This window comes from Lepidochelys olivacea, assembly GCF_965140295.1.
Source record: "Lepidochelys olivacea isolate rLepOli2 genome assembly, chromosome: 4".
Classification (NCBI taxonomy): Eukaryota; Metazoa; Chordata; order Testudines; family Cheloniidae; genus Lepidochelys; species Lepidochelys olivacea.
In genome coordinates, this window is record NC_140414.1 from 87,277,368 (window position 1) to 87,294,259 (window position 16,892).

General features: G+C 41.8%; 1 protein-coding gene across 3 annotated transcripts in view; it reads left to right on the top strand.

Annotated features, from left to right (window-relative positions):
* Positions 1-16,892, top strand: part of SNX25 (sorting nexin 25) — a 147,038-nt gene that overhangs the window by 105,140 nt on the left and 25,006 nt on the right. For all 3 annotated transcript variants that reach the window (XM_084626143.1, XM_084626141.1, XM_084626142.1), the window contains 3 exons: positions 7,612-7,743; positions 14,418-14,558; positions 16,538-16,651. In XM_084626143.1, the coding sequence (XP_084482269.1) occupies positions 7,612-7,743; positions 14,418-14,558; positions 16,538-16,651 (387 nt within the window). The remainder of the gene's footprint in view (positions 1-7,611; positions 7,744-14,417; positions 14,559-16,537; positions 16,652-16,892) is intronic.

The following is a 16,892-nucleotide window of genomic DNA, read 5'->3' on the forward strand; positions in this document are numbered from 1 at the left end:
CAGCCCGCTCTCCTACACTCCTTTCCCTCTCATGTTATTCTCCCAGAGGATCCTGCCCATCAGTTCCCTGAGGGAGTCAAAGTCTGCTTTTCTGAATTCCAGGGTACGTATTCTGCTGCTCTCCTTTATTCCCTGTGTCAGGATCCTGAACTCGACCATCTCATGGTCACTGCCTCCCAGGTTCCCATCCACTTTTGCTTCCCCTACTAATTCTTCCCTGTTTGTGAGCAGCAGGTCAAGAAGAGCTCTTCCCCTAGTTGGTTCCTCCAGCACTTGCACCAGGAAATTGTCCCCTACAGTTTCCAAAAACTTCCTGGATTGTCTGTGCACCACTCTATTGGTCTCCCAGCAGATATCGGAGTGATTTAAGTCTCCCATGAGAACCAGTGCCTGCGATCTAGTATCTTCTATGAGTTGCCGGAAGAAAGCCTCGTCCACCTCATCCCCCTGGTCCAGTGATTTATAGCAGACTCCCACCACGACATCACCCTTGTTGCTCACACTTCTCAACTTAATCCAGAGACTCTCAGGTTTTTCTGCAGTTTCATACTGGAGCTCTGAGCAGTCATACTGCTCCCTTACATACAGTGCAACTCCCCCACCTTTTCTTCCCTGCCTGTCCTTCCTGAACAGTTTATATCCATCCATAACAGTACTCCAGTCATGTGAGTTATCCCACCAAGTCTCTTTTGTTCCAATCACATCATAATTCCTTTACAGATGGCTGTTTCCACACAGTGAAAAGATGAAAGTTTAAAGGTGAACTGCAAACTTTAAAATGAAAGTGAAGTTTATGTGCTGAATAACCTGATCACTAGAGCATTCAGCCAAAATTTAAACTAAACTTAAAATAGTCCTTCAGATCCTCCATGATCTGTTCGGTGAGCAAGGAGTATTTCACAGAGAAGAAAAAAGTACTTCCGGTTAAAGATGCTCTCCACATGAATTAGGCTTCATATTTATACAAACACTGGTTTACAGAACAAAATATCACAAAAATGTTTCTGTTGAGTTAAACACCCACTCAAAAATTCCACTTGACACTTGTTTGTGTTTGGAATTATTCTCCCAGGTTGTTTGCCTCCCAAAAATTGCAGTTTAGGGCTAGTTTATGAGAATCAGAAAGTAAAACTCATCCATCCTATTTTTGTTCACTAGACTGTGAGGAATGCAAAATGTGAACAAACAGTATAAGGGTATGTCTACACTACGAAATCAGGTTGAATTTATAGAAGTCGGTTTTTTAGAAATCGGTTTTATATATTCGAGTATGTGTGTCCCCACAGAAAATGCTCTAAGTGCATTAAGTGCAGTAACTCGGCGGAGCGCTTCCACAGTACCGAGGCTAGCGTTGACTTCCGGAGCGTTGCACTGTGGGTGGCTATCCCACAGTTTCCGCAGTCTCCGCTGCCCATTGGAATTCTGGTTTGAGATCCCAATGCCTGATGGGGCTAAAACATTGTCGCAGGTGGTTCTGGGTACATATTGTCAGGCCCCCATTCCCTCCCTCCCTCCGTGAAAGCAAGGGCAGACAATCGTTTCGCGCCTTTTTTCCTGAGTTACCTGTGCAGACGCCATACCACGGCAAGCATGGAGCCCGCTCAGGTAACCATCACCCTATGTCTCCTGGATGCTGGCAGACGTGGTACTGCATTGCTACACAGCAGAATCAACCCCTTGCCTTGTGGCAGCAGACAGTACAGTACGACTGGTAGCCGTCCTCGTCATGTCCGAGGTGCTCCTGGCCACGTCGCCCAGGAGCGCCTGGGCAGACATGGGCGCAGGGACTAAATTTGGAGTGACTTGACCAGGTCATTCTCTTTAGTCCTGCAGTCAGTCCTATTGAACCTCAGGGATTAAATTTGGAGTGACTTGACCAGGTCATTCTCTTTAGTCCTGCAGTCAGTCCTATTGAACCGTCTTATGGTGAGAAGGCAGGCGATATGGATTGCTAGCAGTCCTATTGCACCATCTTCTGCCGAGCAGCCATGAGATGTGGATGGCATGCAGTCCTTCTGCACCATCTGCTGCCAGCCAAAGATGTAAAAGATAGATGGAGTGGATCAAAACAAGAAATAGACCAGATTTGTTTTGTACTCATTTGTCTCCTCCCCCGTCTAGGGGACTCATTCCTCTAGGTCACACTGCAGTCACTCACAGGGAAGGTGCAGCGAGGTAAATCTAGCCATGTATCAATCAGAGGCCAGACTAACCTCCTTGTTCCAATACCAAGGCAAGCATGGAGGCCGCTCAGCTCACTTTGGCAATTAGGAGCACATTAAACACCACACGCATTATCCAGCAGTATATGCAGCACCAGAACCTGGCAAAGCAATACTGGGCGAGGAGGCGACATCAGCGTGGTCACGTGAGTGATCAGGACATGGACACAGATTTCTCTGAAAGCATGGGCCCTGCCAATGCGTGCATCATGGTGCTAATGGGGCAGGTTCATGCTGTGGAACGCCGATTCTGGGGTCAGGAAACAAGCACAGACTGGTGGGACCGCATAGTGTTGCAGGTCGGGGACAATTCCCAGTGGCTGCAAAACTTTCGCATGCGTAAGGGCACTTTCATGGAACTTTGTGACTTGCTTTCCCCTGCCCTGAAGCGCATGAATACCAAGATGAGAGCAGCCCTCACAGTTGAGAAGCGAGTGGCGATAGCCCTGTGGAAGCTTGCAACGCCAGACAGGTACCGGTCAGTTGGGAATCAATTGGAGTGGGCAAATCTACTGTTGGGGCTGCTGTGATGCAAGTAGCCCACGCAATCAAAGATCTGCTGATATCAAGGGTAGTGACCCTGGGAAATGTGCAGGTCATAGTGGATGGCTTTGCTGCAATGGGATTCCCTAACTGTGGTGGGGCCATAGACGGAACCCATATCCCTATCTTGGCACCGGAGCACCAAGCCGGCAAATACATAAACCGCAAGGGGTACTTTTCGATAGTGCTGCAAGCTCTGGTGGATCACAAGGGACGTTTCACCAACATCAACGTGGGATGGCCGGGAAAGGTACATGACGCTCGCATCTTCAGGAACTCTGGTCTGTTTCAAAAGCTGCAGGAAGGGACTTTATTCCCAGACCAGAAAATAACTGTTGGGGACGTTGAAATGCCTATATGTATCCTTGGGGACCCAGCCTACCCCTTAATGCCATGGCTCATGAAGCTGTACACAGGAAGCCTGGACAGTAGTCAGGAGCTGTTCAACTACAGGCTGAGCAAGTGCAGAATGGTGGTAGAATGTGCATTTGGACGTTTAAAGGCGCGCTGGCGCAGTTTACTGACTCGCTTAGACCTCAGCGAAACCAATATTCCCACTGTTTTTACTGCTTGCTGTGTGCTCCACAATATCTGTGAGAGTAAGGGGGAGACGTTTATGACAGGTTGGGAGGTTGAGGCAAATTGCCTAGCTGCTGGTTACGTGCAGCCAGACACCAGGGCAGTTAGAAGAGCACAGGAGGGCACGGTACGCATCAGAGAAGCTTTGAAAACCAGTTTCATGACTGGCCAGGCTACGGTGTGAAAGTTCTGTTTGTTTCTCCTTGATGAAACCCACTGCCCCTTGGTTCACTCTACTTCCCTGCAAGCTAACCACTCTCCCCTCCTCCCTTTAATCATTGCTTGCAGAGGCAATAAAGTCATTGTTGCTTCACATTCATGCATTCTTTATTCATTCATCACACAAATAGGGGGATGACTACCAAGGTAGCCCAGGAGGGGTGGGGGAGGAGGGAAGGAAAATGCCACACAGCACTTTAAAAGTTTACAACTTTAAAATTTATTGAATGACAGCCTTCTTTTTTTTGGGCAATCCTCTGTGGTGGAGTGGCTGGTTGGCCGGTGGCCCCCCCACCGCGTTCTTGGGTGTCTGGGTGTGGAGGCTATGGAACTTGGGGAGGAGGGCGGTTGGTTACACAGGGGCTGTAGTGGTAGTCTGTGCTCCAGCTGCCTTTGCTGCAGCTCAGCCATACACTGGAGCATACTGGTTTGGTCCTCCAGCAGCCTCAGCATTGAATCCTGCCTCCTCTCATCACGCTGCCGCCACATTTGAGCTTCAGCCCTGTCTTCAGCTCGCCACTTACTCTCTTCAGCCCGCCACCTCTCCTCCCGGTCATTTTGTGCTTTCCTGCACTCTGACATTATTTACCTCTACGCATTCGTCTGTGCTCTGTCAGTGTGGGAGGACAGCATGAGCTCAGAGAACATTTCATCGCGAGTGCGTTTTTTTTTCTTTCTAATCTTCACTAGCCTCTGAGAAGGAGAAGATCCTGTGATCATTGAAACACATGCAGCTGGTGGAGAAAAAAAAAGGGACAGTGGTATTTAAAAAGACACATTTTATAAAACAGTGGCTACACTCTTTCAGGGTAAACCTTGCTGTTAACATTACATACATAGCACATGTGCTTTCGTTACAAGGTTGCATTTTGCCTCCCCCCACCACGTGGCTACCCCCTCAACCCTCCCCCCTCCCCGTGCCTAACAGCAGGGAACATTTCTGTTCAGCCACAGGCAAACAGCCCAGCAGGAACGGGCTCCTCTGAGTGTCCCCTGAAGAAAAGCACTCTATTTCAACCAGGTGACCATGAATTATATCTTACTCTTCTGAGGATAACACAGAGATATAAAGAACAGATGTTGTTTGAACGCCAGCAAACATACACTGCAATGCTTTGTTGTACAATGATTCCCGAGTACGTGTTACTGGCCTGGAGTGGTAAAGTGTCCTACCATGGAGGACGCAATAAGGCTGCCCTCCCCAGAAACCTTTTGCAAAGGCTTTGGGAGTACATCCAGGAGAGCCGCGAATGCCAGGGCAAAGTAATCCTTTCACATGCTTGCTTTTAAACCATGTATAGTATTTTAAAAGGTACACTCACCGGAGGTCCCTTCTCTGCCTGCCGGGTCCAGGAAGCAGCCTTGGGTGGGTTCGGGGGGTACTGGCTCCAGGTCCAGGGTGGGAAACAGTTCCTGGCTGTCGGGAAAACTGGTTTCTCCGCTTGCTTGCTGTGAGCTATCTATACCCTCATCATTATCATCATCATCATCTTCGTCCCCAAAACCTGCTTCCGTGTTGCCTCCATCTCCATTGAAGGAGTCAAACAACACAGCTGGGGTAGTGGTGGCTGAACCCCCTAAAATGGCATGCAGCTCATCATAGAAGCGGCATGTTTGGGGCTCTGACCCGGAGCGGCCGTTCGCCTCTCTGGTTTTCTGGTAGGCTTGCCTCAGCTCCTTAAGTTTCACGCGGCACTGCTTCGGGTCCCTGTTATGGCCTCTGTCCTTCATGCCCTGGGAGATTTTGACAAAGGTTTTGGCATTTCGAAAACTGGAATGGAGTTCTGATAGCACGGATCCCTCTCCCCATACAGCAATCAGATCCCGTACCTCCCGTTCAGTCCATGCTGGAGCTCTTTTGAGATTTTGGGACTCCATCATGGTCACCTCTGCTGATGAGCTCTGCATGGTCACCTGCAGCTTGCCACGCTGGCCAAACAGGAAATGAGATTCAAAAGTTCGCGGTTCTTTTCCTGTCTACCACAGTGTATCTGAGTTGAGAGTGCTGTCCAGAGCGGTTACAATGGATCACTCTCGGATAGCTCCTGGAGGCCAATACCGTCGAATTGTGTCCACAGTACCCCAAATTCGACCCGGCAAGGCCGATTTAAGCGCTAATCCACTTGTCAGGGGTGGAGTAAGGAAATCGATTTTAAGAGCCCTTTAAGTCGAAATAAAGGGTTTCATCGTGTGGACGGGTGCAGGTTTACATCGATTTAACGCTGCTAAATTCGACCTAAAGTCCTAGTGTAGACCAGGGCTAAGTGTTTAAAGGTAAATTCATTTTTAACAATTCTTTCCATTTTAATAATGTGAGAAGATATTGGTGATGCAGGAAGGAAATCTAGTTACTTTAGAAATACAAGAACATTTTCTTTTTATTTGCTTAAGTGTCATCAAGAATATAGAATGATACATTTTCATGCAAAATATTACACACTTTACAGTGCTATAGCATTTGAGTGCAACAACAGATTTGTTTCGGTAACACTCTTTACCTTATAACCCTAAGTATAAGAAAAACACAATTGTAAATCGTAATAAAAACATGTGTATATAAACATAGGAACACATATACTCGCATGGTTAGCTACAAAATACTCAAAATTGTAATGCTATTTGAGAGAATGCTTATGTACAATTTTATTTCTGTTTTAACCTGGGTGTTGATTTAAGTAGCATTACAGTTTTTAAGGTTTTGCTTCTGATAGCAGTGCTATCTGTATAACCAAGCCATTATGACATATTGTATTCCCATATGAATCATTGCTTCTTATCTCATCTTTAACTTGAGACTATGATTTATTTACACGTGCATGCATGTGCACACTTTTTTTTTCTAATGACAATGAAAAATATGGAGAGAGATTCATTATGCTTTTCTGCATTGTTACACTTTTTGAAATGTGTTTAATAAAATTGAATCAGTCATGGAATAGAGTCTGAGTATTTTGTTATGTAAGGTCAACTGTTTACCTGTAGTCACACCATACCAATTTCTTTGGATCCTTTGTTGTTGTCTGAGTTTTTCCATAATTTCACTGTTACATTCTTAGTTGCCAGAATAAAATCATTGCAAGGAGATCTGTATGCAGGTATTACTGGAAAATCTAGATGCTGTTCCAAGAAGGATGATAGCTGTTTGAAGAGGGAGTTGTATACCTGTAATTGTAAATGATCCTTCACCTTACAAGAGACCAAATATTTAATATAGAGGCAGAATTGTTGTAGATGTATAAATGTGACCACCAAGTTGCTTCTTCCCTGGTACAAGTTGGTCAAGGAGGACTTTAAATGAAGCTGAATTTGTGTGCTATTTCATAGAAGTGAAAGCATCAGCTTGTTTTCTTAACTGTTCTAATCACACATTTTTACATATATTCCCAAATTTTCTTACAGTCATGTTCTGTAACAGTAATTTGCAAATCATTTTGCCATTTGTAAGATACAGCTTTCTTTCTTTTAGAAGATTATCTCTTTGAGAGTTATGTCCAAGCAAGAAAGTCTTTTAAATGTATATCTTCCAAAATAATTAATGCTGTTTGGCTTTTTTTGGGCCTATTAAATTGTAACTCCTTTGAATGCTTAGTTAGGTAATTAAGACACAAGGAATGAAAACTATTCATTGGTTGTTCAGTCACGTTAAGTATTTCCTAAAGAGAGAAACTTGTCAACAGAGAGTACCTACAATGTTTATATAATCTTTAACTTGAAAGTGTTCCTTTAAAAATATTTCTGTACTGATTGCCCCCTCTTGCCTGGTGAATGGTGATATTTGGCATGTATTTCTGGGCCTATTTCAGGTTTTTCTTTTAGCACTGCAAGTTGACTTTTAATTGATACAGTGTATTTTACCAATCTATATTAGACTGCGTAGATTGTACAGATTCGGGATTTTTTGTAATAACTTGTCCTGCAGGATTATTCCTTTTTCTCTCCACTCCTCTGCACCCTTTCCATCTCTTAAATATTATAACCAAAGAAGCCAGTGGCTATGTTATCATAGGCAGTTTCTTACCAGTTGTAATTCCTATATTTTCCTTGTCAGATTGTTTCCAAATTGAAGGATGAAATTACTCTGATGGAGAGAGAACACAGTGACCTGCGGTTGCACATTGCAAGAACAGATTGGTGGTGTGAAAATCTTGGCATGTGGAAAGCCTTCATAAATACAGGCGAGGTATGTTTTTGCTGTGTTTTTATCCTCTGGTTCTGTTCAAATTCTCAGTGTATAAAGAAAAAGAAATGCTTACGTTCAGTTTGTCAGAGTGTATTTAAAACAACCTCATCAAGCTCTCTCCTCCCACCCCCCCGCCATTCACAAACATGTCTTATCCTTCAGCTCTGTTGTTCAGGAGCTATAGGAACATCTGTAAATATATCAGTGGGTTCAGGCATCGGATAAAGCGGTATGGCATCTAAGGAACACCCTTGTGCTTCAACAATGAGCAGATTGAGATCTGTGCCTTGTAATCTTATGATGCTAACTGACTGAGATACAGTGCTGTTATTGGCATGCATGGTGTTGACCTCTTCTATTCAGTTCCCAAAGAACTCAGTTGGAGTCCAGTCTCATCACTCAGTTTCCTTTATCTGGCATACAGCAAAGCTACAATGAGTTGATCAGGTTCAACAGTAGGGCGTAGGTATAGGGGGTGTACCACACATCCAACACAAACTTCTTCCTTCATACACATTTTCACATTACATTGCATTTACTATACAATTGCATCACATGTTTTGGGTTTGACTTGGTCACTTTGTAGGAACCAATCCCTGTAGAGCATGTTCTGTCCATTCACCATCCATGTACAACTTACTCTTTACCTCATCTTATGTTCCAGGATTATCTTGTCCATTGTAAATGGCTCCTTGGGTGTTTCACCCTTATCCTAACTAGTACAGACGTTCTTTTTCCAGTCTGCTGATCCATTTACTTATCCTAGGTAGCACAAATACTCTGTTTTCAGCATGCTAATCAGTGTACCTCCCTACTCCTGTCTTCCAAGAAATGAGGCCTTTCCCATGTGTAATTACTTATGTCACGCCAGGCCTACATTCTTACACATAGAAGACCCAATATTTGCACTTGCTATATTTCATATTATGATCCTCTATACCAATTAAGTTTTAAGGGACTGTTCGAGATACTGGATGAGGAGTAAGAAAGCCAACTTACAAGGTGAAACACTCAAAGGGAATTTCTGAAGTAGTTTATGTCACTTGGTGAACCTTAGAGGAAAGTATTCTTCGAGTCGTGGAGTGTCCTGATGGGTGCTCCACTGCAAGCATTTGTGACTCCGCATGCCCGGTTGTTCATGAGATGTTTGCAGATGTGGCTCATGTCCTGGTACAGCTCTGAGTGTTCCTTGTTTTGAAGAAGATGACTCAACCTACCCAACTTTTGTTTGAGGACTACAGACATGCAAAGTTATGGAATGAATTCTTGCAACTTGTGCAATTCAACCCATAAAGTTATTGATTGGACAATGAAAGATAAGAAGTGTGGAATCTCTCTTATTCCTTTACATGTATTAGGTAGTAGACAAGAAGCATTTGTTACAAAGGGGGTGTTGTCCAGTATTAGTCATACTTACCTCATCAGACCAATACATAGATCCTCCTTGAGCGTTTCCTCTGTAACAAAACTTAATGCCTGAACTTTAAAAGTGTTTGTAAACCCTAGTATTTTTCTTTACTCTTTTAAAAATCTGTTTCTCACTAAATAAAGAAGATTGTTTTCTGAACCTCAGGGACGCTTACATGCACACTGAGACTATTTCTTAGTCACAGCATACATCTTGGGTAGTAGAGATGCAGCAATTCTAGTTGCTTTTAAAGCTAAGTCAGCTCTGTGTGCATTGATGCTGTGGTTATTGCTACACTCCCAGAAAGTAAGTAGGTAAGTGTGTTTGCATGTGTGTGTGTCTTCATAGATTCTAAGCCAAAAGGGACCATTGTGATCAAAATACTCCAGTTGAGGCCTAATCAGTGTGGAGTAGAGTGGAAGAATTACTTCTCGTGTCTTGCTTACAAGGAAGTGTTCACATTTATACAGTGACTCAGTAGCACAATTTACAGGACCAATTCTATATTGACTTAAGGGAAGTAAAGGCTAATTAGATCTCTGTAGGATTTTCTTCCCATGCTAGTAATAAAATGTGTTCCTTAAAATATATTTCTAAATAAATAAGTGCAAATAATTTTCATGGTGTAAAAACACAATAAACTTGGGAATGAATTGCTATTGCATTTACTTGGTTATGTCTTAGGTTCCTGTAAATTAATGATACCTCTCTTTGGAACAAAACCACAGGCGGCTGTTCAAGCGGATATTAGATCTAACATGTTAAACATGATGTATCATTTTGTTAAACTGAACAGTTAGTGTACTGCATTCTGTTTTCTTTCTGTTTTGTATTGCTGTAGGTGAGATGACCTAGCTCTTTTATACTAATGAATACTGTACTAGAATAATTAGTGTCTTCTTGCCAGCTTCGCTGTCCAGGTCGCTTAAATTCTTGTTTCATTTTATTCAGGATTTCTAAGTTATAGCATTAACATGTACAACTAAAATCCTGACCTGGCAAGTCAGTAATGCCTAGCACCCAAAGAGGTAGTTGTCTACAGCGGGGTTGCAAACAGGTGTCCAGGGTCACGACTACCCTTCTCTTCCCTTCCCTTTTTACTGAATGGGTAGGGTGTTCTGGCCTGATCCCAGTTAAATAGGAGGAGCGGGTTCTGGGTGTGGTCCCAGTATGATAACGGGAGTCCCAGTATAGAACTGGTTGAAAGCCAATGACCTAAATGAATAAGTTGTAAGGACCAGTAGACTAGGCAATTAGGTGCACGTTGAAACCTAAATTGTATTTTATTTATACAGCACTGTGATTGAATGGAAAGGCTGGGGAAAGTCTTGAAGTTGCAGTTCTTCCAAGCAAAGATTTAGTGAATAATTCTAAAATTTTCTAGCTGTAGAGAATAGATCAGTTCAGAGGACCTAAATAGTCAGCACCATTTCCTTCTCTATAACACTGATTGTTGCTTATCTCAGTTTTTGGTGTGATGGCAAGATGTGTTTTAGAAAGAGAATTAGTTTATAACTCATTCTAATGTAGTCTGAAGTCAAATTGTACAATCCTTATTGCAGAGAGTCTTAGTGAAGGCAGAGGTTACTGTATTGCTGTATAGAGTGACTCACTGGGAAAGGAAATAGTCTGTGACTGTACAGTTTTCAAACTGAAACCTAAATAAGCAATATATAAAATTCTAAATGGATTTGTGTGACAATAAAAAAATGCAAAATCTAAGCCCTATTTGTAGTAGAACTTGACTTGCATATGTCAATTTTTAAGGTTTATATTTATCAGAAAAGCATGTAGCTGTATGAAATAAAAATATAATCATTGCAAATGTTGCAGTCTGCAGATGTTGTTTCAAAACAAGCTGTCCTGATAAAACTGTCTTTGGAGACAAAAAATTTTGGGTGTTTTTTAGAAACGAGAGGAGGATTTAATGTAATTGGTAGTAGAAAAACAGTAACCCTACATGAGCGAGACTTGCAATTACACTTCATATAACACTCTTAAAACACATCCTCAGCTGTTGTCAATTGGCATAGCTCCACAGCGGAGTGGAGCTGCACTGATTTACACCAGCTTACTGCAGCTTAGGGCCATAACTTGTTTTGTGCAATAATTGGTTCCTGTTGACTTTATAACACTTCTTTATACGTTTGTAGATATTATACCTCTTTTAGGTCCTCTCTTCAGTCGATTTGAACATACCATTTTCTAAACGATTTCCTCTTTTTCATTACTCTCCTCTGAACTCTTGGTAATGTTTACTAATATGGTGCCTGAATTGAAGCCCGCACTGCAGCTGAGATGTACCCTCTTTTGTAAGAAATGGGTACATTCATGCCCAGAGGCATGTGTAGAAGAGAGAAATTCTTGCCCTTTGTGGAGTAGGTGCTCAATGACAGACCATACCCTCTGAAATAATGAATTTTTGCATTGTCCTGAGGCTGCCATATAACTGTCATAGGAGGAGAATTAAGCGTCTGAAACCATCTAAATCTCTTGAGTATGGAGTACTGAGTCAGTCCTCTTCTCCATAGCTAACTATGTGTAACGTGAATAACTCTTATTTAAGCCAATGACTCTGGGTTGATAAAGGTATGAGTAGGGTATGTCATGAAAGGAGCTGTGGAGTTCAGCCTTAGACCTAATTCTGAGAGTACCCTGCCATTCTCAATGAATTCTCAAAACTATGCCCATCACTGTGGTATCTGAACACAGCCTTCAAGCTTCCAGATTCTAATTGTAGGACAAAGATTCAAAATAATATTAATATTATAGCAAAAACCATGAAAGGGTGGGGAATTTCGTTTCCTTATCGTGTTTTTCTAGCTTGTTTTAGGATTCATTATTTCTGATGGGTTTTGTAAATATAAAAAACAAATTAACAAAGAAAACCATAAAAGTGAGAACACTACAGGTGAAGGTAAATTTGCATTTAAAATGAGAAGTCCGGTATTCTAGTCATAGCTCACTTCTATCCATTTGTGGTTCCATTTCAATGGGAGTTTGATGTAAACTCTTACATATAGAGAGAGTCCCGTGAAAATTGTGTTGTCCATTTTTTAGGTAACATGCTAGTCCAAAATAGCAAATGTACACGTACTTCAAACGATCATAACTTCCCTTTGCTCAAAAAGGGATTATGAAAGCTATCAAATATTTCATATGGGAGACTGTAGTAAACTTTAAACTTATGTCTCCATTTAATAATTATTCTCCCTATGCAGAACCATGTGAATAATAACTTGAAAATAGAATGAAGGCCAATTTTAGAAGACCTAGCTTTAAAATTTCCCCCCTGCTTTGAGTATATTCTAAAAGGTCACCAAGAAGGAATAATTGAAGTAAAGGTAGAGATAATTTCCCCATGGATCACTACCCGCTGGTAATTTTATTCAGATGTGCCTGAACCTCTGCAAGTGATTAGTCTTTTGAAAAATGTGTAATATAGAATAGTCACTAATAATGATCACTTACCATGAGCCCCTCCATCTCTGATCTCCCAACCCTCATAAATCCATGTGAAGGCACAAATCCAGGCTCTGCCAGACCAAGGAAGAAAAAGTCTGCGTAGTTCAACTCTCACAGAAAATACCCTGCCACCAGTTTCTTCTTCTTTGCATCACAGGAGTTTCAGATCAAACACCTCTGCTGTTCTCAAACATGGAAGCCTGGCATGGGAAAGAAAGGTAGTTCCTTGGGTAGCTATGTTTGAAACCATGTAGGGTTTTATAATTAAAACTAGCACCTTGAACTTTATCTGGAAATTCATTGGGAGCCACTGAAATGCTCAGTTACTGGGGTTGTACACATTCGGCACTAGGCTGAGTTCCTTAATGGTCCTGTGTGCAGCCCCAGGAAGAGCGTGTTACAACAAGAAGTAAGTTTATAAGGAGACATTTTAATGAAATGTCACTTACAGTGATGGTATATTGACTGTTAGAATTTCCTGCCACTAGCATAAATAGACATGACCAGACTTTTACAACCCTCCTAGTGGATGTTGTCATCATCTGAATTTTACGGTTTATCCTGACTGTAATTGAATTAGTTAGAAAGTACCTTCTGTGCAAGCAAAATTGCCTAAAAAGCCAAAACAAACCCATGCCTGTACGTTGGAAATATTGATTTCATTAGGGGTTTATTTAGTAAGGAAAGGGCCTCCTACTTTAGCTGTTTGTCTTGTTTTGCTCTGTTAATCCATTTGCCCGTCTTCTGAAGAAAACTATATTGTAATGGAGAGAAAGGGTGATGTTTTGGTTGAGACATGAGATTAGGATCTTAAAGATCTGAGTTTGATCCTTGGCATTGCCACAGACCACCTCTATATTCTTGAGAAGGGCTTTTAACCTCACTTTGCCTCAGTTTCCCTCATCTGATAACACATACTTCACATATCTATTGTAAGTTTTCATTCATTGATAGTTGTAAAGGATGTGAGATCCTCCAATGGGAGGCAGCTATACATGTGTGAAAAGTACTCTCAAACGCAAGTAATGAATGGAGAAGTGAAATGACAGCCTGATAACCCCTGCTAGTACAGGCATCATCTTAAGGATTGCTATGGCTTGTGTATATGGATATCTATATCTCAAGAGAAGACAAGGTTGAAAAGAGAGACCATGAAGAATATGAAACTAATCAAGAAAATTCTAAGAAAATAAAGTACTGGTAAGCAATAGGAGAGGTCACTGTTTTTTTTTAAATGGAATTGAGCCTGAATGCAGAGACTCTGGTTATTGAAACAATGTGAGAGCAAGTCCCCCAGTTCCTCCCTTCTGTCTCTGCACAGAAAGGTTTTTTAATAACATTAGAGTGATAGCAGTGACCCATGGAGCAGCAATACGGTGCTTAGGAAAGAAGGCAGAGCAGAAGTTAAAACCGGTACAGTAAAATATGGGAGGATGCATGCCTGTCACCACACAGAAAGAGAGAGAAAGGAGACCAATCTAACATGAAAAAAACTTTGAAAATTGTAAAAGCCAAATGACTGTGTCCCAAGAAGAGATTTAAAATGGATTCTGTTGATGTAGGAGGTGTTGCAAGGCAGTCAGTGAAGAAGATGAATGTATTAACGGGCGGAAATTGCAGGACCCACAGTATCCTGATCAGATTTAGTCTAATAAGCCAAAGTTTGGTATGAGGCCTTTATGCTAAAGCAGAGAGAATGAAACGGTGGCGAGAATCATGAATCTGTATGCAAGTTAATTTTTTTAACGTTTTGCTATCTATTTACTGTCTCAGTAATATACATTCCCTCCCCACCCCCAAGGTTGTAGAAGAAAATGGGGAACAAGTGCCATGCTACTTTGTCATGGTGAGTTTACAAGAAGTTGGTGGAGCTGAAGCGAAGAACTGGAGAGTTCCCAGAAAGCTCAGTGAGTTTCAGAATTTACACCGAAAACTCAGTGAGGTAGGAATACTTTTTTGTGTGAGTGGGGTTTTTATCTTTTAAAATACTAGACACACATTCAGAAGAAAAACCAGTACTTAAAATAAAGTGACCATTGCCACCTCTAATCTATGTGAAAAATAAAGAAAATAGCTTAAATATGAAACCTTTGTTTAGAAAGTAAAACAAGCCGTTTCTATGTAAGCAAAAACTGTATCAAAGTTTGGTGGAAATGAGTTTATAAACCTCTGGTGTTGGGCTCCAAAGGTGAGTTTATTAGCTTCTTGATTCACAAGTACTTTTTGATGGCTAATTTACTGAAGCAACAGGACAAAGACTTTGTGGAGATAGCTGCTTAAAATGGACAACAGGAGACTGATTGTTTTCAGAAATGAAGTGGGTAGGCAAGAGTGCATAGAGACTGCCATTTTGGAATGGGGAAATTAAGGGGGTGGGGGAAGAAATCTTAGTGGAAGGGGCCTGGAGTCTTTTTGGGGTTCCCTCCATATGTTTCAGTAGCAAACTTGTGGAGGGAATCACTCTGCTGCAGTTTATTTAATCTGAAATGAAAGGTGGAAAGAAAAATGGAAGAGGCTTAATTTGAGGAAAATTTGAATCCCACCACTTTCACCTTTGTCACCCTTTTTTGCTTTAATTACAGTCTTCCTTCAAACTTTTTATCTCCTTACCAATTTAATTGGATTTCCATGACACACTTGCTGCTTTCCAGTGTCTCAGCTGGCCTTTGTGTCTTATGCTTTATGACTAATTGACACTGTTCGTGGCAAGATTGGTTTTCTGTCTCCGCCTCTTCTCATTTTCTTCCTCTCTCTTTTTTATCTATTGTCCTGCTTCTTCTAACTCATTGTCTGCTACTCCTTCTTTATAACAGGCCATCCTTATTCCATATTGTTTCCTGGTCAAGAATATAGCATGCCCTCTCTCTGTAGCGTACACTGTCTGTCCAGCCCTGCCCTCCTTTTTATGTCTAGTTATATTAAAATGCACTTTCCATTTACTTAAAACAGTGGTTTTCAACCTGTGGTCCACTGACCCTTTTGGGGGTCTGCAGACTATGTCTAAGGGGTCAGCGAAAGCTGACTATGAAAGTAAAGTTTCAGATCCCAGAAAAAGCATTCTGTTTTTCTGATCAATAAAAAGAACATGAATACACACAACTACAGGTCAAACCCCAGAAGTGTTGTCATTACCATAGAAGCCTACAGTTTAGCGCCCTTTCTCATGCTATGTCAAATGCCATGCCCAGCACTGAATTCTGTTCAGTCAGTTTTCAGTCTTACCCTTCTATGGTAGGGGGTCTGTGCACCACAGATTGAATTTCCAAAGGGGCCTGCACCTCCATTTGAAATGTTTTAGGGGTCCGCAAATGAAAAAAAGTTGAAAACCATTGGCCTAAACATCTAAATATTCCAGAAACTGGTTATTCCTCATTACTGTATTTTCAGACCAGCTGCTGTTTACAGCCTCTTGCCCTTTTGGACCCAGGTTTCTTTCTAGCAGCCAATTTTTGCACTTGTTGACAGATTGCAAAAAAAGTTTGTACTTGGCCTTTTCTTGTTTAATAATGAATTGTATTTGCTGAGCTGATCCTGTGTCCTAGTGGCTTCTGTGCTGTATTGCCGTATGAGCCCGTTTTGAGTTCTAGGCTTGGTCTCTGGCTCCCAAGGCAAGTGAGGGCTTGAAGCACTAGGATGGACAGCCCTTTGGGAAAGAAAATGCCTCATTTTATTCTGAAGCAACTCTTTTATTCGACATAGGATTGGTAGTGATGGAGCTCCAAAGGAAGAGTTCCTAACCTGTGTTACCTATGGGTGGCCAAGGGAAGGAGTTCTCAGAACACTCAGAGGGGTGTGGAAGGGAGAGGAAAATTAGGGGATGTCCTTGCGTCTCCATTTATATCCATATCCCTTTCTGCCTTTTTGCTGTATGTGTGTATTAAAAATGTGATGGAATAATCGTTTTGTCCTTTCTCTGCTCAGTGTTTTCCATCATTAAAGAAAGTTCAGTTGCCTTCTCTCAGTAAGCTGCCCTTCAAATCTGTAGATCAGAAATTCATGGAAAAGTCCAAGAACCAGTTAAATAGCTTCTTACAGGTAAGAAAACAAAGATTGTATGCTCTTAAACATTCTATTAATTGTGGAGTCAAAAGGCAAACTGGCTGCCCCTGTTCTATGCTGCTGGGCTCTGGAATCCACAGTAGCTTGTCTGCATAAGTGTGTGACACATTTTCTCCCAATCTTTAGGAAAAAATCCTATCTTTGTGTCTTTAGTACTGTTCTACAAGCGCTGTTTAGAACAGTTGTCACCAACTGGTCAATCGCCATCGACCAGTCA